Here is a 22,837-nt window from a genome sequence, read left to right as displayed (position 1 = left end):
TTTACTTTATCTAAACATCAAGTTCTTTTGCCTCAAAAAACATTATTTTCCTTAATATGGGATTTTACCTAATGGGATTTTACCTCAAAGCTCTAGGAAAAGTATGTAACTTGCAACCATCTCAGATGCCAGCATAAAGCTGGGAAACCCAACAGAGTGTTCAGTGTTCACGCACTAAGACACTGAAGTGCCAGATCTTACCGTCTTCAACACTCGGTCTACTCCTGAATATCTAATCCATTTTAAGTAAGTTGTCAGGCCAAACACCGTGTGTCAAAGCTACATCCTCATAATTTATGCTCTTAGTGTTGAACCATATGTTTGAATTTATTCCAGGTAGCACATGTCAATGCTGGGCCTTTACCTTGATCCTTACATTTAAAGGATAATTTGGGGTGCCTGGGTGGCTCAGTTGGTTAAGCGGCTGCCTTTGGCTTGGGTCATGATCCTAGGGTTCTGGGATCGAGCCCTGCATTGGGCTCCCTGCTCGGCAGAGAGCCCGCTTCTCCCTTCCCTCTGCTTGTCTACCTACTTGTGCTCTTCCTGTCAAACAAATAAATAAGAAATCTTTAATAAATAAATAAATAAAGGAGAATTTACTTTGGTATAAAGTGTGCATTCCATTGATTTATTTGTTCACTTAATTTTCAAAATGCTAACATTGTTGTCTCACTATTAAGTACATGTCTTTTTCCACTGATTTGAAATGCCATTCATTATACAGATTCCCATATGACCTTGGAATTTTTTCTGAACATTATTTTGTTGACTACACATATGCCACTATCACAACTTTGAAAATTTATTGTTATGTTTATGCTTTCTATTACTACTCTCTTTTTCTTCTGAAACTCTACTTAAATTCTAGTTAGTTAACATTAGTGTAATATTGGTTTCAGGAGCAGAATTGAATGATTTATCACTTACATGTAATACCCAGTGCTTATCACAAGTACCAGCCTTAGTAGCAATCATCTATTTAGCCCGTCCCCCACCCACCTCCCTCCATCAACCCTCAGTTTGTTCTTTATTGTTAAGTCTCTTAGGGTGCCTGAGTGCCTCCATTGGTTAAGCGTCTGACTCTTGATTTCGGCTCCGGTCATAACCTCAGGGTTGTGAGATCCATCCAAGCTAGGTTCCACGCTCAGTGGAGGGTCTGCTTCTCTCCCTCCCCTTCTCCTGCTGCCCCTCTCCCCCCACTCATGCTCTCTCTCAAATAAATAAATGAATCTTAAAAAAAAAAAAAGTCTCTTCAGATGCTGGCGAGGATGCGGAGAAAGGGGAACCTTCTTACACCGTTGGTGGGAATGCAAGCTGGTGCAACCACTCTGGAAAACAGCATGGAGGTTTCTCAAAAAGTTGAAAATAGAGCTACCCTACGACCCAGCAATCGCACTACTGCATATTTACCCTAAAGATACAAATGTAGTGATCCGAAGGGGCACGTGTACCCGAATGTTTATGGCAGCAATGTCCACAATAGCCAAACTATGGAAAGAACCTAGATGTCCATCAACAGATGAGTGGATAAAGAAGATGTGGTATATATACACAATGGAATACTATGCAGCCATCAAAATAAATGAAATCTTGCCATTTGTGATGACGTGGAAGGAACTAGAGAGTAGGGTATTATGCTTAGCGAAATAAGTCAATCAGAGAAAGACAATTATCATATGATCTCTCAGATATGAGGAAGTTGAGAGGCAACGTGGGGGGCTTGTGGGTAGGAAAAGAATAAATGAAACAAGATGGGATCGGGAGGGAGACAAACCATAAGAGACTCTTAATCTCATAAAACAATCTGAGGGTGATGGGGGGGCAGGGGGGAGGAAGAGGGTGGTTAGGTTATGGACACTGGGAAGGTATGTGCTATGGTGAGTGCTGTGAAGTGTAAACCTGGCAATTCACAGACCTGTACCCCTGGGGCTAATAATACATTCTATGTTAATAAAAAAATTAGTCTCTTATGGTTTGCCTCCCCCGCTTCACTACTCCCCCCTTCCCACACGTTCATTGGTTTTGTTTCCTAAACTCCACATAGGAGTGAAATCATATGGTATTTGTCTTTCTCTGACTTATTTTGCTTAGAATACACTCTAGCTCCAACCATGTCGCTGCAAATGGCAAGATTTAGGGTATTTTGATGGCTGAGTAATATTTGTGTGTGTGTACATTGCACATATGCATTGAATGTGTAGATTGTACCGTTTTTTGGCATAACATTTTTCATAATATTCTCTTATGATTATTTATATGTCTGTGGTGTTGGCTGTAGTTGTAATCTCTCCTCTTGCATTCATGATTCTTTTATTTGGGTCTTTTATTTTCTCTTCTCTTTTGGTAAGTCTGGCTAGGGAGTTACCAATTTTATTAACTCTTTCAAAAAACCAACACTTAGTTTTGATCTGTTCTACTGGTTTTTTGATTTCTGTATCATTGATTTTTGCTCTCATCTTTATTGTTTCCCTTCTTCTGCTGGCTTTAAGCTTTATTTGCTGTTCCTTTTCTAGCTCCTTAAGGTTAGCCTTTTCCTTTTCTTAATTCTTTTTTTTTTTTAAGATTTTATTTATTTATGGGACAGGAATCACAAGTAGGCAGGGGGGCCTGGATGACTCAGTCAGTTAAGCGTCTGCCTTCAGCTTAGGTTATGATCCTAGAGTCCTGGGATCAAACCCCACATCAGACTCCCTGCTCAGTGAGGAGCCTGTTTCTCCCTCTTCTTTGTCTGCTCCCCCTGCTTGTGATCTCTCTCTCTCTCTGTCAAATAAATAAAAAATCTTTAAAAAAAAATAAGAAACTTACTGATAATACAATAATAGAAGGAGACTTTAACACCCCACTTATAGCAATGGACAGATCATCTAACTAGAAAATCAACAAGGGAAAATGCGTTTGAATGATGCATGGGACCAGATGGACTTGACATATATTCAGAACATTTCATCCTTAAAGTAGTGGAGTATGCATTCTTTTCATACGCACATGGAACGTTCTCCAGAATAGAACACATACTGGGTCACAAATCAGCCCTGAAGAAATACAGAAAGATTGAGATCATACCATGCATATTTTCAGACCACAGTGCTATGAAGCTTGAAGTCAACCACAAGAAAAAATTGAGAAAGACCACACATACATGGAGATTAAAGAATGTCCTAGTAAAGAATGAATGGGTTAATTAGAAATTGAAGAAGAAATAGAAGAATACATGGAAGCAAATGAAAATGAAAACAGAACAGTCTGAAACCTTTGGGATACTGTAAAGGCAGTCCTAAAAGAGAAGTATATTGCAATACAGAACTAACTCAAGAATTAAGAAAAGAGGGCGCCTGGCTGGCTCAGTGGGTTAAAGCCTCTGCCTTCAGCTCAGGTCATGATCCCAGAGTCCTGGGATCGAGCCCCACATCGGGCTCTCTGCTCAGCAGGGAGCCTGCTTCGCCCCTCTTTCTCTCTGCCTGCCTGTGATCTCTGTCAGATAAATAAATAAAATCTAAAAAAATAAATAAATAAAAATAAATAAATAAAATCTACTTTTTCTGCATAAACATGACCACTCTGGCTTTCTTTCAGCATCCACTAGCATGATAGATGGTTCTCTATCTCCTTACTTTTTTTTTTTTTTTTAAGATTTTATTTATTTGACAGAGATTACAAGCAGGCAGAGAGGCAGGCAGAGAGAGAGAGAGAGGAAGCAGGCTCCCTGCTGAGCAGAGAGCCCGATGTGGGGCTCGATCCCAGGACTCTGAGATCATGACCTGAGCCGAAGGCAGAGGCTTTAACCCACTGAGCCACCCAGGCGCCCCTCTATCTCCTTACTTTGAATCTGCAGATGTCTTAGGTCTAAAATGAGTCTCTTAGAGGCAGCATATATAGATGGGTCTTTCTTTTTTTAATCAATTCTGATACCTTCTGTCTTTTGATTGGAGCATTATTCTTTTTACCTTCAGAGTGATTACTGAAAGATGAATTTAGTCCCACTGTGTTACCTATAATATTGGTGTTTGTGGTGATATTCTCTCTTACTTTCTAGTCTTTGTTGCTTTTGGTCTCCACCCCCGCCCCCACAAAGAGTCCCCTTTAATATTTCTTGCAGAACTGGTTTAGTGGTCACAATCTCATTTAGTTTTTGTTTCTCTGGGAAACTTGTTCTCTCTCCTTCTCTTCTGAATGACAGCCTTGCTGGATAAAGTAGTCTTGGCTGCATATTTTTCCCATCCAGCATGTTAAATATATCATGCCACTTTCATCTGGCCTGCCAAGTTGCTGTGGAGAGATCTGCTGTGATCTGATCTGTCCTTCCTTGGAGGTTAAGCACTCTTTTCCCCTTGCTGCTTTCAGGATTCTTTCCTTTGTCTGTGTATTTTATGAATTTCACTATGATATGTCTTGGTGATGGCTGGCTTTTGTTGAACTTAGTGGGAGTTTTCTGTACTTCTTAGATTTCAATGTCTGTTTCGTTCCCTAGATTAGGAAAGCTTTCAGCTATAATTTGCTCAAATAAACCTTCTGCTTCTTTTTCTTTCTCCTGGGACTCCTATGATACAAATGTTATTACACTTTAAGGAGTTTGTGAGTTCCCTAAGTCTACAGTCGTGATCCAAAACCTTTCTTACCGTCTTTTTTTTTCAGCTTTGTTGTTTTCCATAATTTTATCTTCTATATTCCTGACTCATTTCTCTGTCTCATTCATCCTGTTGTCACTGCATTCAGTTGGTTTTGTATCTCCATTACAGCATTTTTTATTTCGGCCTGACTAGTTTTTAGCTCTTTTATCTCTGCAGTAAGGAATTTTCTAGTATATTATGTGCTTTTCTCAAGCCCAGCTTATCTGTATGATTATCATTTTAAATTCTGGTTCAAACATCTTACTTGTATGTATTTGTGATAAATACTTGGCCATAAATTCTTCCCGTTCTTTCTTTTGAGGTCAATTCCTCTGTCTTATCATTTTGTACCTGCTTTTGTGTGTGTGTGATAGTTATGAAAGCCTACTGCATTTCTGCTCCTGAGAGTAATGGCTATATTAAGAATAGGTCCAAGGGGCACCTGGGTGGCTCAGTAGGTTAAGCATCCAACTCTTGATTTCGGCTCAGGTCATGATCTCAGGGTCATGAGGCTGAGCCTTGTGTTGGGCTCCGCACTCAGCGGGAAGTCTGCTTGAGATTCTCCCTCTCCTTTTTCCCCTCCCTCTGCTCTCTCTCAAAAATAAATAAACCTTTAAAAAAAAAAGAGGTTAAAAAAAAAAGCTAGATTCTATTTTCTCAAGAACTGAAGTTTTGTGGCACTCTATGATCAGTAGATTTGGTGCATGCAAGGGGTTTGTGATGGCCTCCTGGGAGTGGGGCCTGCTGCGCTTCCTTCTCAGGTACACTTGCCCTAGTGGAGATGCAGGGCACAGGGGCGCAGGGCTTGTTGTAGCAACTCTGGTCTCCACTGGGTGGCGCTGTTTTGCTCCCTGAAGTTGGTCAGTGCTGAGGGCGGGACAGAAAATAGCGTCGCCAGGATCCTTCCTCCCCATGTTGCAGCATGTTGGCAGTTAACAAAAACCCGGTGCCCACTGACAAGTATCTATTCAACAGAAGCTGCACCTCGGTAAAACAGTGGAGTCTGATGTTTTAACTCAAGGTTATTTCCAGCTTTCTTCTCTCCCCAGCTCAGTAGTAGCATGGTGGCCAAAAGCCAACAGCATTGTAGATACCACAGAGACCTGACATCTTTGGAGTGTTATTAAAAGTGTAATCACCGCTAGTCACCAAAATGGTCACTGAAAATGGAGTAGGGAATCCCAAGATTCTCTCTTCCCCAAGAGCAAGTAATGAGCTGGCTAAAACTATCACAATCAGCTTCCAAAAAAACTCTATAATGCAGTAAAAAACTTACAACAGCCAGGGTAGAGCTTAGTGAAGAAAGAAGCTGTGACTTTGGTAAGCTCTGTGGCATTTTAAACAACTTGCCTACAGCCCCAAACCCCAGATAGGCAGCAGCTGTGAGAACAGCAGTCCATGTCCCTGGTGCAGAGCGCTAGGAAGAAATAAAGACATTATTCTCCAGGAATTGTAGTTATGAATCTCAACCTGCCTGGCAGCTCCCGTCAAGTACTGGTGCAAAGACCTCCCTTTGTTTTGGACAACCCAATATTCCTGGAGCGTTCCCAAGGACACGTTCTTGGGTGGCTTCTGCCGAAAACATTTAAAGGCACAGGTACTGGGCACAGCAGCTGGGGCAAGGAACAACACTTGGAACAAGCAATAAACAGACCAAGAAGCCTGGAAAGGAAGCGGTTAGGACAAAGAGATAAACGTGGGAATCTTTTGAAAGTTTCTGTCTATACCAGGGGATTAAGAAAGCCAGACACAGGGGCGCCTGGGTGGCTCAGTGGGTTAAAGCCTCTGCCTTTGGCTCGGGTCATGATCCCAGAGTCCTGGGATCGAGTCCTGCATCGGGCTCTCTGCTTGGCAGGGAGCCTGCTTCCTCCTCTCTCTCTGCCTGCCTCTCTGCCTACTTGTGATCTCTGTCTGTCAAATAAATAAATAAAAATCTTTAAAAAAAAAAAAAAGAGGGACGCCTGGGTGGCTCAGTTGGTTGGACGACTGCCTTTGGCTCAGGTCATGATCCCGGAGTCCCGGGATCGAGTCCCACATCGGGCTCCCAGCTCCATGGGGAGTCTGCTTCTCCCTCTGACCTTCTCCTCACTCATGCTCTCTCTCACTGTCTCTCTCTCAAATAAATAAATTTAAAAATCTTTAAAAAAAGAAAAATCTAAAAAAAAGAAAGACTTTCTTTCTTTTTAAAAAAAAAAAGAAAGAAAGAAAGAAAGCAAGCAAGCAAGCCAGACACATACCAGCAGGACACATGCTTGAAGAAGGCCTGAGAAGACTAAACTTTCACATAGGACGGGTCCTCCGGCTCCATACAAGTAGGAAGTAAAAAGCAGATTTATAAAAGGCCCAGATAAGTGTTAAAGGAAGGCCCAAAGGCAAAGCCAATCTACAAATAGTAGAAGAGAATTTTTTCTTTTTACTTTTCTTTTGTCAAGTGTTTAAGGTTAAATCTGTCAAAACGCCAGCTGACCATGAGGCTAACCGAACAGACACTTCAGTGGCCACACAGGAGAGGAATACAGACCTTACAAAAACAGTTCAGGAAAGACACTCAATAAGCAAGCAGCCACATCCCACAACAAACACCAAGAGCAAACTCTGAGGATGATAAAGAATCTGATTTCAAGAGTTGCCATCCACAGCTGTGCCCTCTCCAACAGTCTGGAGCTCAGTCCTGGGCACATGGGATCTCTCGTGGGCCCTCTCAGCCCTAGAATCAATGACTGCTCCTGCTACCTGCTATTCCCATTTCCTTTAGAGTTCTCGTCACTTCTGACCAGCCAACCTCTCACTACTCCAAGCCCCTGTTGTACTTAATAATTCTTTATATTGAACGTTCCCTGTTTAAGTACTTGTGTGCTTTTTTCTCTCTTCTGATTGGACCCACTATGATAAAGACCTCTAGAAACACTAACCAAGCTTTTCTTGGGGAAGGTACTCCAGAGCCTAAAGACATCAAAAATGTCACAGAATGTCTGGCAATAAAACAAGAAAAGAAAGAAAAGGCATTAGAATTGGAAAAGAAATGAAACTGTTCATTAATCTCAGACACTAGGCTAAACCATTAGAGTTAATAAAAAAATTCAGCAAGATGAATGACTAACAGGTCAATATGCAAAAATCAATTATATTCATCAGCAAAAACAAAAAACGAAGTTTAAAAACATTACCGTTCATGATGGCATCAAAACCCCACTAAGTATCTAGAAGTAAATTTCATAAAGAGGTACAAGACCTATACACTGAAAAGAAAAAAAAATTATTAAGAAAAACGAAAGACCAAAGTAAGTGGAAGGGTACTCTTCCACATTCCTGGATTGGAAGTTTCCATTACATGTGAAGATAACTTCACATAAATCAAGTGACGTACACAATCACCTAGTTTATGATAAAGGTAACATTACAGTACAACAGAAGAAAGATGATTCTCAGAACATGTCTCAGAACAAGTCTCAAAATAAAAATTCAATGACTATCTTCATGACAATTAGGATAAAAAAACATATCTTACACAGGACACAAAAAGCAGTAACCATAAAGGCCATTTACACGTTTTCTTGAATGAACTGCATGTTCACTTCTTTAACCATTTTTCTTTTGGAGCTTATATTTCTTTTTCTTTTTCTTTTAAAGATTTTTTTTATCTATTTGACAGACAGAGATCACAAGTAGGCAGAGAGGCAGGCAGAGAGAGAAGGGAAAGCAGGCTCCCCGCCGAGCAGAGAGCCCTATGCGGGGCTCGATCCCAGAGCCCTATGCGGGGCTCGATCCCAGAACCCTGAGACCATGACCTGAGCCGAAGGCAGAGGCTTAACCCACTGAGCCACCCAGGCACCCCTATATTTCTTAATAGTGTGTAAAAGCTTCTGTACATAGCTGGTTTTTAAATGAAATCCAGGGTGTATCTTTCCTCAGTCTTGAGTGATAGGTAGTCAAACAGTTTTCTGGTGAGCCTTCTTATATGAGACATTACAGGAAAAAAAGCTATAGATGGTATTTCTGAACACCAAATTTGGGACCCAAATGGTATCCTCTAGCCTATTAAGACAATGGGTTACTTACCAGAGATTTGAACTGTGACTATTTCCCCACAGATCACTGCTAATTATGTAACTAACTGATTAAGTGCTCGTAAAGTCTTTTTTTCTTTTTTTTTTTGGCCATAAAAATTTTGTTACCAGTACCATCACTTGCGTCACATAACTGCATAGTGATTGCCCATGGCTACATCTACTTGTTTTGCACAGTCCTCTACAAAATAATGAAAATATAAAAGTCTCAGGCAGGATTTTTCTCTAGGCACATATACCTACTACATCTGCTAGAGGATTGCAAGAATCTTTTTTAGTTTGTGAATCCTGACCAGTTTATGGTAGATGAAAATTCTAACTACCTGCTGATGAGCTTCATTTGAGAGTTCAGTGTTCCATACTGACTTATCATTCGTAGTAATGTCTAATTCTATGGTAAATCCTTTCATTCCTAACAGACTGCTTTTTTTAGACAATCCCTTCCAATTTTTTCATGTGTGGCAGATGTGCATTTACATGAAAGACAAAACTACCCAGTGGCTGGATGAGAGGAATGTGTCTACCCTAAACGGTTCCTTCACCAACTATATTTATATGATATATAAACTGTAAAGACTATCTATAATATACAAAGTATAAAGAACTGGAAAGTGTATGCTATTAATCTTATCACATGTCATAGAATACAATATAATTTAGACATCTTCAGGATGTTCATATTAAAATACCAAGCCAGAGCCCGCCCAGCTCCCCGGCGGAGAGCAAGGTTTCCTCCTGTTTCATAATCAGCCAGAACAATGTTCTACGCACATTTTGTCCTCAGTAAGAGAGGGCCTCTGGCCAAAATTTGGCGAGCGGCCCATTGGGCTAAGAAGCTAACCAAAGCCCATGTGTTTGAGTGTAATTTAGAGAGCAGTGTGGAGAGTATCATCTCACCAAAGGTGAAGATGGCACTCCGAACATCAGGACATCTCTTACTGGGAGTAGTTCGAATCTATCACAGAAAAGCCAAATACCTCCTTGCAGACTGTAATGAAGCGTTCATTAAAATAAAAATGGCTTTTCGGCCAGGTGTTGTTGACCTCCCTGAGGAAAATTGAGAAGCTGCTTACAATGCTATTACCTTACCTGAAGAATTTCATGACTTTGATCAGCCACTGCCTGACTTAGAGTATGTCCCTCCTCCCTCTTTTAATTGTTGACTTGGTCTACAAATAACGTTACTTGCATCAAAAAAAAACAAAAACAAAAACAAAAAAACAAAAAAAAAAAACCAAAAAACCAAGCCAATTTCAACTAACATAAAATTAATTATATTACAGAGAAATAAGGCTTGAGATAAAAGTGTACCTGGAGGCAGACTTACAATTCAACAGATAAGATTTTAGGGTATATATCAGTTGTTCAGAAAGAATACAAACTTGCTTTTCACAAAAAATCTTTACGTAATTATCGTAAACTTATTAGAATTTCTGAGAAGCAAATGATTTTCAACTCCAACTTATACTAGGGTATTACTGTGACCACAAGCTTAAAAAAGATTTTGAAAAAAGAAAGGAAAAAAACTAGCCAAGCAAAGTTACATCCCAGGGTTGCAGAACCAAGCTAGAGAAACAATGTGCCAGACCGGGATGATATCCTGGTCCTACTCTTTACTAGTTATATGACCCTGGACTAAATAATTTAACCACTTTTTAAAGTGGCAAATAACAATACCTACTTCTAAGTTGTGAGGCTTAAATGAGTTCATACAAGCAATTAAACCAACAAACTCAGTAATTTTCACTATTAACTATTACAAGCTGTCAATTAAGAGGATTCTGGACAACAGTCCTAAGTACTAAAATCCAAAAATACTTGTTAAATCAGAATTTCCCCCCAAAGATAACAGGAGAATATGGGGTTTTAGCACAGGGAAGAGAGAAGTCACACTCACAGAATAAAAGTGGAGCTTTATGCACAGCCTTGGAGCAGAGACGGTCAGGACAGGAAGGAGCCAGAAGTCAGAGGATGAGGTTTGAGAGGATTAGAGAAGAATCAGAACACAGAACTCAGATCTAAACAAACAAACAAACAAAAAACAAAGGCAAAAGGTTTATTATGTCAACATGAAGTATACAAGTTATTCTGGGGTGGTGACTCTGGTAGCAGAGTCTCTGGTAGAGAGGAGGACGGTGCTCTGACGGCTGCACTGTTCAATCACTTTCTTCCCGATTAAGCATTTAGCGGCACTTCTCACTAATGCCTAAGCTGAGTAACTGGCTTGTACTGTGGAGTCGACAATATGAACCCAAAACACATTTCTTACATTTGGACCCAATCGATGGACCAAAATTTAAAAATGTGATGGAACAAACATGAAAATGGGGAAATAATTTTCTATCTTGATTCGCCTTTAATTAGACAAGAGGAGAAAAATCTGGAGTACAGAGCAACAACACAAAGGAGTGAAAGCCTGGGAAATGGAGCCTATGACAGAAGATTAAAAAGTTAGAAAAACTGGGGCGCCTGGGTGGCTCAGTGGGTTAAAGCCTCTGCCTTCGGCTCGGGTCATGATCCCAGGGTTCTGGGATCGAGCCCCGCATCAGGCCCTCTGCCCCTCTGCTTGGCAGGGAGCCTGCTTCCTCCTCTCTCTCTGCCTGCCTCTCTGCCTACTTGTGATCTCTGTCAAATAAATAAAAATAAAATCTTAAAAAAAAAAGTTAGAAAAACTTAGTTTGAAGCAGAGAAGAAAGAGTAATTAAGGCTTTTAACAGTAAATATTACTAAAAAGAAAAAGGTAGCCCTAACAATGAAAACAAGGCAAAGAGAAATGGGCCAAACTCCTTGGAGATAGTAAATACAATTAAATACAAAAAGATGTTGTTTACTGACAAATGTTAGGTGTTTAAACAGAACAGAAAGGAAGATTCTGACTGGCGAATGCTTAGAGAGAAAGGCAATGTAACTGCTTCCAGGGAGGACAATGAGGGATGACAGAAGAGTCATGACAACCCAAGAAGTCAGCCCAGAGGTTTAGAGACCATGACGTGAACACAGTCAATACAGAACCTTGAGACACCAAATGGGAATGATAATAATGAGGTGGGGATTTGGTATACAAGTATACAAGTCTCCTGATGGCCCTGTAGACATAAGAGCTGGAAGGAAAGAGACTAATCAATATCCAGCCATGGTGAAAGGCCTTGTTTTTAGGAGGAAAACTGTAGAGAGGAGCCAATGTATTAATTAATGCTTCCAGTAAACTCAGCAAGCCAGTCTCAAGCCTTGAAAAGGAAGTACGAGTTTCAAATTGAACTCTGATAAGGAAAAAACGGCATTAAGCATTTATTAAATGCTATTTTTAAAAAGTGGCTAAGAGTCAATAACACATCCTTCTTAACAACGATCAGGCATTCTATAACTCAAAAAAGTTACACTGCTAGACCATTTAAAGAGCATGTCCTCATTACTATGATGTCTGGAATTTGCTTTAAAATACTCTGGAGAGAAGATAAGGGAGGTAAGTAGGGGCAGAGATAAAGTAAGACTGAGTCTAATTTGGTAACTGTTAAAACTGATGAGAAGAATATGGATGGTCATTATACTATTCTATAACTGTTCCTTTAAATTTCCCATGATTTAAAAAATTATTTATCTTATGTAATGCAAGAATAAGTGGGGGAAAAAAAAGAAGCGGGGTGTGTTTATGCTCTTGGGAGTGAATGTGGATTTAACTCTACAGAACAGAAAAGTCAGAAAAGTCTTCTATGTAACCCTCTGAGACAGCTATAGGCCCATCAACTATAAAAACCCTGCATGAGGGGCACCTGGCTGTTGGAAGAGCAGGTGACTTGATCTTGGGGTTCTGAGTTCAAGCCCCACATTGGGCATAGAGCTTACTAAACAAAAACAACTCAAACATGAAAGAGGGAATGTGTTATGCAAGTAGGAAACATTAAAAAGGAAGTGTTTCAGAGAAGCAGGAAAAGCAAGGAGAAATGTTAAGAGAACAGAAGAATTGGGGGGAGGAGGATGATCAGGAAACAAATGGCAGGAAAATCCACTTCTCAGAGGGGGTGTGGGGAAGGAGAGGTATTTCTTGAGAAGTTATTGTGTCCTAAATCCTGTTGTTAGGTATTTTACATCATTGTCTCACATAATCCCCACAGCAAATTTGTAATGTAGTAAATGTTGTTAAGATGAGGAAATGGGGGTGCGTGGGTGGCTCAGTGGGTTAAAACCTCTGCCTTCGGCTCAGGTCATGATCCCAGGGTCCTGGGATCGAGCCCCGCATCGGGCTCTCTGCTCAGCAGGGAGCCTGCTTCCCCCTCTCTCTCTGCCTGCCTCTCTGCCTACTTGTGATCTCTCTCTGTCAAATAAATAAAACCTTAAAAAAAAAAAAAAAAGACAAGGAAATGAAAGCTCACAAAAAAGCTAAGTAACACACAATCATGCAGACACTAAATGGCAGAAGCAAGATTCAAAGCTTCTCGGCCAAGCTTCACCTTCACACTATAAAATAATGCTCTTTCCAATGAGCTTCATTAAACATAGGACAAAATAAATAACTTCCTATGAAGCACACATATTAGAAAAAAGTAGACGGAAAACACAATCGAAGAAGGGAGAGAGATAAGAAAATCAGTTTTTGTCATATAAGTATATACAGATCGTCACTGTAATTTAGAGAAGGTGCACAGAGAAGGGTACATCACTATACTGGGGAATAAAGGAGGAGTTAGCCAGGCTAGATGAGAAAAATGTTTCTTGAAAAAAAAAAAAGAGCTAGACTCATTTTTACTGAAGGTCTATTCTACACCAAGAGCCAGATATACAGACATAATTGAAACAGACCCTCCCTCCATGGAGCACACAATTTAGGACACAGACATTCAAAGAATTACCCAAAATGTAATTAACAAATTGGAAAGTGTTGTGAAGGGTAAGTACAGACTGTCATGACAGCAGCTAAAAGAAGACCTACCTAGGGACAGTGGAATGATCAGAGACAGCTTCCCCGGGGAAGTGACATTCAAACTAAGAGCTGAAAGGTGAACATGCATTTACTGGGTGTGGGTGCTTAGAACTGACAATCCAAGCAATGGGAACAGGATATACAGAGGCCTTGAAATGGGAGAGAAGAAGAAATAGAACTAAAAGAAAACCAGTGTGGTTAGAGTATAAGCAAGCACAAAGGAGAATAGGAAATGAGACTGGAAAAGTAGGCAAGCTAAATCATAAATGGTCTTTAAAACTGCATTAAATAGGGGCACCTGAGTGGCTCAGATGGTTGAGCGTCTGCCTTTGGCTAAGGTCATGATCTCCAGATCCTGGGATTGAGTCCGTGTTGGGCTCCTGGCTCAGCAGGTAGTCTGCTTCTGCCCCTGCTTGTGCTCTCTGTCTCTCTTTATTCATTCAAATGAATGAATAAAATCTTTTTTAAAAAAATAAATAAATAAAACTATTTTAAATATTCAAGAGTTTATTCCAAGAGCAAAGGGAGGCCAGTGGAGGTTTTTGATCAAGGGAGAAATAAAATAAGAAATGCATTCTGAGGGGCGCCTGAGTGGCTCAGTGGGTTAAAGCCTCTGCCTTCAGCTCAGGTCATAATCCCAGGGTCCTGGGACCGAGCCCTGTGTCAGGCTCTTTGCTCGGCGGGGAGCCTGCTTCCTCCTCTCTCTCTGCCTGCCTCTCTGCCTACTTGTGATCTCTGTCAAATAAATAAAATCTTTAAAAAAAAAAATTAAAAATTAAAAAAAAAAAAGAAATGCATTTTGAAAATATCTATTTTCAAGGGTTTTGAACCTCAAGTCCACAGATACCAAAGGGTCTATGCCTAGAATGCAGGAGTTCATGAACTTGAATGAGGGAGAAAAATCTTTTTTACTAACTTCTAATTGAAATTTAGCATTTCTTTTAATTGTGAATATAGGCCCTTGGCTGTCAACAATATAAATTTCAAATATGTTTATATCATCTTACACTTATTTTAAAACTGTCAAAATAATGGTTTTGTCCCTCAAAATATCATTACTTTAAAGTTATAGAAGTTTTGTACCCAACAATCCAGCAATCACATTACAGGTATTTACCCAAAGAATACAAAAGTACTAATTCACAGGAATACATGCATTCCTGATGCTTATAGGAACATTATTTATAATAGCCAAATTATGGAAACAGCCCACGTGTCCACTGGTTGATGAATGGATGAGATGGTGTGTGTGCGTGTGTGTGTGTGTACATATAGACATACACATACACCATATATATACACAATGAAGTATTACTTAGCCATAAAAAAAAGAATAAAATCTTGCCATTTGCAACAACATGGATGGATCTATTATGGTAAGCAAAATAAATGAGTATTATGGTAAGCAAAATAAATCAGAGAAAAACAAATAGTACATGATTTAACTCATATATGGAACTTAAGACACAAAATAAACGGACAAAAAGGGGGAAGAAAAAAGAGAGGTAAACCAAGAAACAGACTTATTTATTTATTTATTTGGCAGAGAGAGAGAGCACAAGCAGGGGGAGTGGCAGAGGGAGAGGGAGAAGCAGGCTCCCGGTTGAGCAGGGAGCCCAACATGGGGTTCGTCCTAGGACCCCAGGACCACAACCTGAGCTGAAGGCAGACATTCAACTGACTGAGCCACTAGGCACCAAAGAAACAGACTCTTGGGACGCCTGGGTGGCTCAGTGGGTTAAAGCCTCTGCCTTCGGCTCAGGTCATGATCTCAGGGTCCTCAGATGGAGCCCCACATTGGGCTCTCTGCTTGGCAGGGAGCCTGCTTCCCCCCCTCTCTCTGCCAGCCTCTCTGCCTACTTGTGATCTCTGTCAAATAAATAATAAATAAAATCTTAAAAAGAAAAAAAAGAAGCAGACTCTTAACTATAGGAACAAACTGATGGTTACCAGAAAGGAGGTGGGTGGGGGGATCAAGGAGCACACTTGCTGTGATGAGCACCGGGCGATGTACAGAATTGCTGAGTCACTATACTGTACACCTGAACCTAGTATTACACTGTCTGTTAACTAACTAGAATTTTAAAAAAAATTAAACAAAATTAACAGAATCCATTTAATGTAAAAAAAAATAAATTAGTTAAAATTATGGAAATTTTGGAAGCACTGCTGGATCTTGTTATTTATTTATTTGCTTGAGAGAGAGAGAGAGAGCAAAAGAGATCCCAGAGGGAGAGAAGCAGACTCACCGCAGGTCAAGGAGCCCAATGCAGGGCTTGATCCCAGGAAGGACCCTGAGATCAGGACCTGAGCCGATGGCCGCTTAACTGACTGAGCCAGCCAGGCACCCCGGATCTCGTTATTTAATGCATTAATAATGATACACGTATATTAAAATACTGCAAGTTTTTAAAAAATAATATTTTTGTAATTATATTGTTTTCCTTTATAGTCACACATTTTAAAATGTTGTTCTCAGAAGGAATCTACAGGTTTTGCCAAAACTACAAGGGGTACGTGTCCTAAAAAGAAATTGAGAATCCCTGTAGAGGACAGAAACCGAGTAGGGGAGAAGGGCAGAGAGAAGGTAGGAAGATACACTATTAAGGTAAGCTTATGGAAGCTTAAACTAGGATGTGGCCGCACTGAAAGACAGAAGTAGACCAATCTGAAAGATAGACCAGTTTGAAAGATATTTGGAAGGTAAAACTGACATCAGAGACTCTTTCCAAATGTATTTATCAAAGAATACTTAGTGCTATAAAAATGCTTATAATAAAATGGCAAATAAAAATGCAGGATCTAGGGGCACCTGGCTGGCTAAGTCAGTGGAGCATGTAACTCTTGATGTCAGGGTTTTTTTTTTTTTTTTTAAGATTTTATTTATTTATTTGTCAGAGAGAGAGAGAGCACGAGCACAGGCAGACAGAGTGGCAGGCAGAGGCAGAGGGAGAAGCAGGCTCCCCACAGAACAAGGAGCCTGATGTGGGACTCGATCCCAGGACGCTGGGATCATGACCTGAGCCGAAGGCAGCGGCTTAACCAACTGAGCCACCCAGGCGTCCCTTTTTTTTTTTTTTTAAAGATTTTTATTTATTTATTTATTTGACAGAGAGAGATCACAAGTAGACAGAGAGGCAGGCAGAGAGAGAGAGAGAGAGAGAGTGAGAGAGGGAAGCAGGCTCCCTGCTGAGCAGAGAGCCCGATGCGGGACTCGATCCCAGGACCCTGAGATCATGACCTGAGCTGAAGGCAGCGGCTTAACCCACTGACCCACCCAGGCTCCCTTGATGTCAGGGTTTTAAGTTCAAGCCCCATGTTGGGTGTAGAGATTACTTAAAAATAAAATCTTTAGGGACGCCTGGGTGGCTCAGTTGGTTAAGCAGCTGCCTTCGGCTCAGGTCATGATCCCAGCGTCCTGGGATCGAGTCCCACATCGGGCTCCTTGCTTGGCAGCAAGCCTGCTTCTCCCTCTGCCTCTGCCTGCCACTCTGTCTGCCTGTGCTCACTCTCGCTTCTCTCTCTATGACAAATAAATAAATAAAATCTTAAAAAAAAAAAAAATCTTTAAAAAAAAGTGCAGAGTCTGTAACTATCCATATAGTATGACGCTGACTAAAATTCTACTGTGTAGAGAAAAGACTAAAATGATAGGAAGGATTTTAAGACATTAAACATGGTTCTAGCTGAATAATGGATAACATTAAAATTGTCCATTTTTTCCCTTAGGACTTTCCTAAATGTTTCCATATTTTGTAAAATGAGTATCAGAAAAAAGTAAGCGTAATTTTAGTTATTTCTGGAAAAAATTTTAATGACATGAGAAAATGTTTATGATTTTTTTTTTTAAAGATTTACTTATTTTTAGAGAAAGAGAGAATGAGAAGATGAGCAGCAGGAGGCGCAGAGGGAGAGGGAGGGGGACAATCCTCAAGCAGACTCCACACTCAGTGTGGAGCCCAATGCAGGGCTCGATCCCAGGACTCTGAGATCATGACCTGAGCAGAAATCAGGAGTCAGATGCTTAAGCAAACGAGCCACCCAGGTGCCCCATGAGATGTTTTAAAGTGAAAAAGTATGTAAAATTGTACGTACAGTATGATCTCTTCCACACATACATCTATAGTGAAATTATGGATGATTTCTTGAAAGTTCGACTTTCCATGTTTTCTACAGCAACCATTTATTAATAATTCCACAAATGGATGGAGTTTTGAACAGAAGAAAGGATTCTTTAAGATTTAAAATGAGAAGTAAGAACAAAAGATTGAGATGGATAGAGTTTGTTGATGGGGAAATAGGATATGGGGGAGCTTACAGGTAAGGGACTCTGGTCTCAGTGAAGCAGGAGGCAAGGCCACCTGTGCCAAGCAAAGAGGTCGTCAGGACTGGCAATACTAGAGTAAGGGTGGAACAGTCCTATTGGGACATAGAGAACTGTCAGGCAGCACACAGGGCTCAGCTAAGGATCTTTAGGGTCAAAAGGAAAATAGTATGGATTAGTATTGTTCTCAAACTTTGTATATCATTTGTGGAACTTCTTACTTACTTATTTATTTAACAGAGAGAGAGAGAGAGAGAGAGCGCACATGAGAGAGCGCACAAGTAGGCAGAGAGGCAGGCAGAGAGAGAGGGGAAGCAGGCTCCCTGCTGAGCAGAGAGCCCGATGCGGGGCTCCATCCCAGGACCCTGAGATCATGACCTAGCTGAAGGCAGAGGCTTAACCCACTGAGCCACCCAGGTGCACCATTTATGGAACTTCTTAAAAAATTCAGGTCCCTCTCCCAGTATGACTCAGTTTGTCTATGCAAATGCCCAGTAATCACATCATTCCAACTTACACAGGGAATACAGGTGTTTAGATTTTTTGTTTGTTTGTTTCAGAATTTCAGAAGAATAAAAATCACCTTGGAGAGACAAGTAAGAGGGGGGCCTGGCTGGCTCAGTCAGTTGAGCATCTGAGTCTTGACTTAGGCTCAGGTCATAGGCTCAGGGTTGTCAGATCAAGCCTGGCAGGGGGACCCACGCTCAGCAGGGAGTCTGGTTGCGACTCTCCCTCTCCCTCTGCCTCTCCCCCTTGCCATGCATGCTCATTCTCTCTCTCTCCCACTCAAATAAAAAAATAAATCTTAAAAAAAAAAAAAAAAAAGAGAGAGAGACAAGAAAAAAAGTACCCAAGGGAGACACACTAATAGTCAAAAATATACTATTATCTGTATTATAGAATTCTGGACCAAACTTCTTATCACCTTACCTTCAGCAGGAGAGCAAAATTACTCCGCAGAGAGTTAGTCACACCACTTTCATATAATTTTTTCCTTGTGTGGTTTTCACTTACATTTGCAACACCAGAGTGATACCTTAATAATGACTTAAGCATGGTTTCAAAAGGGTCCGCTGAAACAGACAAATTAAACATTTGTGCGTCAAAGTAGTGACTCAGAAAACAAAACTGTAACAATAAAAACTCCAGCAGTAAAACAAACACATCAGGGAGGCAGGGCTGCAGCTGACAGCATAGCAACTTTTTCCCAACTCCTCTCATTATCTTTCCTAGGTATGAACAGTTCAAGAGGCAATAAAAATTGGCAAGAATACCATATCCTGACTGGCAATTCCACCATAAATCATTAATACTTAACATAAGTTTTCTACCTACATGAAAACAGTATCTTTGACTTTATTAAAAGCTCACTCCACTGATGTTAAAGGAAAATTGTTGTAATGGTCAAGTGTTAAGGTTAAAATTATTTAGCTGAGTTCAGAAACGTTTTTCTTCTTCATTTAATTTTTAAGTATTTCTTTAATGACTATATTGTTTTCATACAAAAAATACATTGTCATTATAAACAATTAAAACAGTAAAATAAAAAGAATACAAAATTTATCTAAATTTCACCACAGAGATTCCACTGAACATTTTCAAGATTGTTTTTTATAGCTGTTAACATTACTTAACAGAGAGAGACAGACAAAACACATGTCAGATTTTGTAAAGAATACAATCCCTTCTTTCAGAGCACTTTACCCAGTTCATTAGTGTGGTCATTTAAATAATGTTTACATGCTTCCCCTACTACCCAAATTACACTATAAACTCCACAGAAGCAGAGACCATGTCTGGTTTCACTCATCTTTGTACTTCCTGACAGAGCCATCCTTCCATGTTGTGGAAAACTTGGTGATTAAGAGCACAAACTCAGACCAGACTGCCTACCTTCAAGTCCTAGCTCCACCACTATTTAGCTGGGCAACCTTGGGTCAATGACTTACCCTCTTTGTATCTCAGTTTTCACTAATATCTATTTCATAGGGTTGTTCTAAGGATTAAATGAGATAATATGTATAAATGGCTTATAACCAGTGTTGGCATATAGTGGGCTATAACAGATACTGGTGAACAAAATAAAAATCTACGTTATCATATTAAAGCCTGAATATGTTTTTTTTATCCAGCCACTGAAAAATGTTTAGGAGTGCCTGGATGGCTCAGTTGGTTAAGCATCTACCTTCACCTCGGGTCATGATCCCAGAGTCCTGGGATCCAGTCCCACATCAGGCTCCCTGCTTGGTAGGGAGCCTGCTTCTCCCTCTCCTGCTCTCCCTGCTTGTTCTCTTTCTGTCAAAGAAGTAAAATCTTAAAAAAAAAAAAAAGAAAGAAAGAAAAAGAAAAACATCTAAGTTTGCTTCAAATTTTTTTAAATTAACATATAATGTCTTGTTTGCACCAGGGATACAGGTCTGTGAATCATCAGGCTTACACATTTCACAGCACTCACCACAGCACATGCCCTCCCCAATTTCCATAACCCAGCCACCCTTTCCCTCCCCCCATCCCCCAGCAACCCTCAGTTTATTTCGTGAGATTAAGAATCTCTTATGGGTTGTCTCCCTCCTGATCCCATCTTGTTTCATTTTTTCCCCTCCCTACCCCCCACGACACCCCTGCTCTGCCTCTCAAATTCCTCGTATCAGTGAGATCATATGATAATTGTCTTTCTCTGATTGACTTATTTCACTTAGCATGATACCCTCTAGTTCCATTCACATCATTGCAAATGGCAAAATTTCATTTCTTTTGATGGCTGCATAGTATTCCATTGTATATATATACCACATTGTCTTTATCCATTAATCTGTTGATGAACATCTAGGTTCTTTCTCAAATTTTTATTGTAAATAATACTAATACATCTTTTCTCATTTACATGAATATCAATTTATATTATTTACATGAATATTTATATTTACATAATTTATTATTTACATGAATATCAATTTATAACTTCCTTATGGTATCACTGCTAAGCCAAAGATCCTGTCAACGCCCTCTCCCAAGTTTATAAAATATTTATATTCCATGTTTCTCCATCCCCTCATCAACAATGAGTTTTTCCAATATTTTTCATCTATTCCATTCAGGTAGGTAAAACTCTTTTTTATTTGCATCCCGCTAATTATTAATGAATCTGAAATCTTCATTTGCTTACTGGCCATTTTTATTTCTTCTTTCTTAATTACCTTGTTTTTTCTCATTTTTCTACAACTACATTTTATTTTTATTTTCTCACTAGTTTTTATTTACTTTATATATAATGGGTGGTAAATAGGTTCCCATATCTCTTTTAAACTTCTTCATGGCACCTTTTATTTTAGAGAAATACAGTAATCAACTATTACACAGTATGTGTAGTAATATGTGGCCAACACTTTCCCACCTCTCTCTTTTTCATCCTTTTTTAAGGTGTTCTTTTACTGAAATTTCTCATTTTTATGCAGACAGTTTTACCTGTCTTGTGCTTGATGCCCTAGATCTCATGTTATGGTAAGAAAAGGTTTATCAACACCCAACCCCAATTTAATACTTAACCATGTTTTCTCCTAATACTTTCAGGACTTCAAATTTTAATCACCCGGAATTCATTTTGATGTAAAGAGTAAGGCAGGGATGCAGATTTATTTTTCCCCAATAGCTAACCAGTTTTCCCAAACCATGTATTACCTTTATCCTTTATCATAAAATGCTCTCTTTATCATGTATACTTGGTTTGTCTACTGGACTACCTACTCTATTTCATCAATCTGTCTAGTCTTACAAGATTCTTTAAATTAATCTAGGTTTATAGCACATTGCTCTGCCTGATAGTAGAAGAATTCCCCTCATTAATATTCTTTTCTAGATGTTTCCTACAGAAGCACCCTGGAACTATTTAAAAAAAAAATCCTGTTGGAATTTACATTGGGATTCTATTGCATATACCTATAAATTGAAGGAAAAAATAATTATTTTACAGTACTTTGCCTTAAATGAGATAAGGACCTTAGCATAATGCCTAGCACATAATATAAAGCAGATAATATAAAGCAGATAAAGACCTTAGCATAATGCCTAGCATATAATATAAAGCAGTCAATAAATGTTATCTCTTCTTACCCATGAACAATGTATGGCTCTTCATTTATAGATGTTTATTCTTAAGAGATAAGGATCAACCAATTAGAAAAATAATTAAACTTACATGTCTTATTGGGGTTGATATGCTGCTTCAGTACATCAACGGTGCCCAAACTAACCACAAGGCGCCTGCCAAACCAGAAAGAGACCACAGGCCCATATCTCTCATGCAAATTAACCAGGAACTCGTGCAAACTTCCACTATTCACAATATCTGGAAGATTACCATCCCTGAGAAAAGAGCAACATTTGACAAAACAACTTGGAAAAATAAGTTTAACATGGAAGAGCCAGAAAAACAATAGTTGACTCTGAATTAACTGTGTCAATAGATGAGAGCGGAGGTGCATGAAATGCAAATTACCAAACTGCTTGGATATATTTAGATATGGATTTCTCTGATATTTTGAGAATTTGTAACAGTTGAAGCCAAGTAAGAAAGATACACAAGGAACATCTGACTTAGACAATAGAAAATGACCCAATTTCTGCAACATCTCATTCTGAGAAAGCAATGAACATCATCATAGGCTATTTTAAATCATCAACCAGCTACGGCATTCTTTTCTTCTTACCTTCTATCTTATCTTTCTATTTTTAATACTCTCTGGCTAGAGAAAGTGAAAAAATATTTTTTAAGGTTTGTGTGTTTTAACCTTTATTTATTTATAAGTTACCTCTACATTCAACATGGGGCTCGAACTCATGACCTTGAGATCAAGAGCTGGATGCTCTACTGACTGAACCAGCCAGAAACCCCAAAAGCAATTAAAGTTTTTGATTTATACAG

General features: G+C 39.6%; 1 protein-coding gene across 3 annotated transcripts in view; it reads right to left on the bottom strand.

The window, feature by feature from the left end:
- LOC125095019 (cytochrome P450 20A1) overlaps nt 1–22,837 on the bottom strand; it is a 64,971-nt gene that overhangs the window by 33,172 nt on the left and 8,962 nt on the right. For 2 of the 3 annotated variants that reach the window (XM_047720795.1, XM_047720796.1), the window contains exons 3-4: nt 22,112–22,278; nt 18,847–18,989 (exon numbers count right to left, since the gene is read on the bottom strand). In XM_047720795.1, coding sequence (XP_047576751.1) covers nt 18,847–18,989; nt 22,112–22,278 — 310 coding nt within the window. Of the gene's footprint in view, nt 1–10,571; nt 10,672–18,846; nt 18,990–22,111; nt 22,279–22,837 lie in introns of those variants that run through there. The other variant, XM_047720797.1, reaches the window with a different exon arrangement.

This window comes from Lutra lutra, chromosome 3, assembly GCF_902655055.1.
Source record: "Lutra lutra chromosome 3, mLutLut1.2, whole genome shotgun sequence".
In the NCBI taxonomy this organism is placed as follows: domain Eukaryota; kingdom Metazoa; phylum Chordata; class Mammalia; order Carnivora; family Mustelidae; genus Lutra; species Lutra lutra.
The sequence above is the reverse complement of the archived record's forward strand: the minus strand, read 5'-3'. Positions and strand labels throughout refer to the sequence as shown.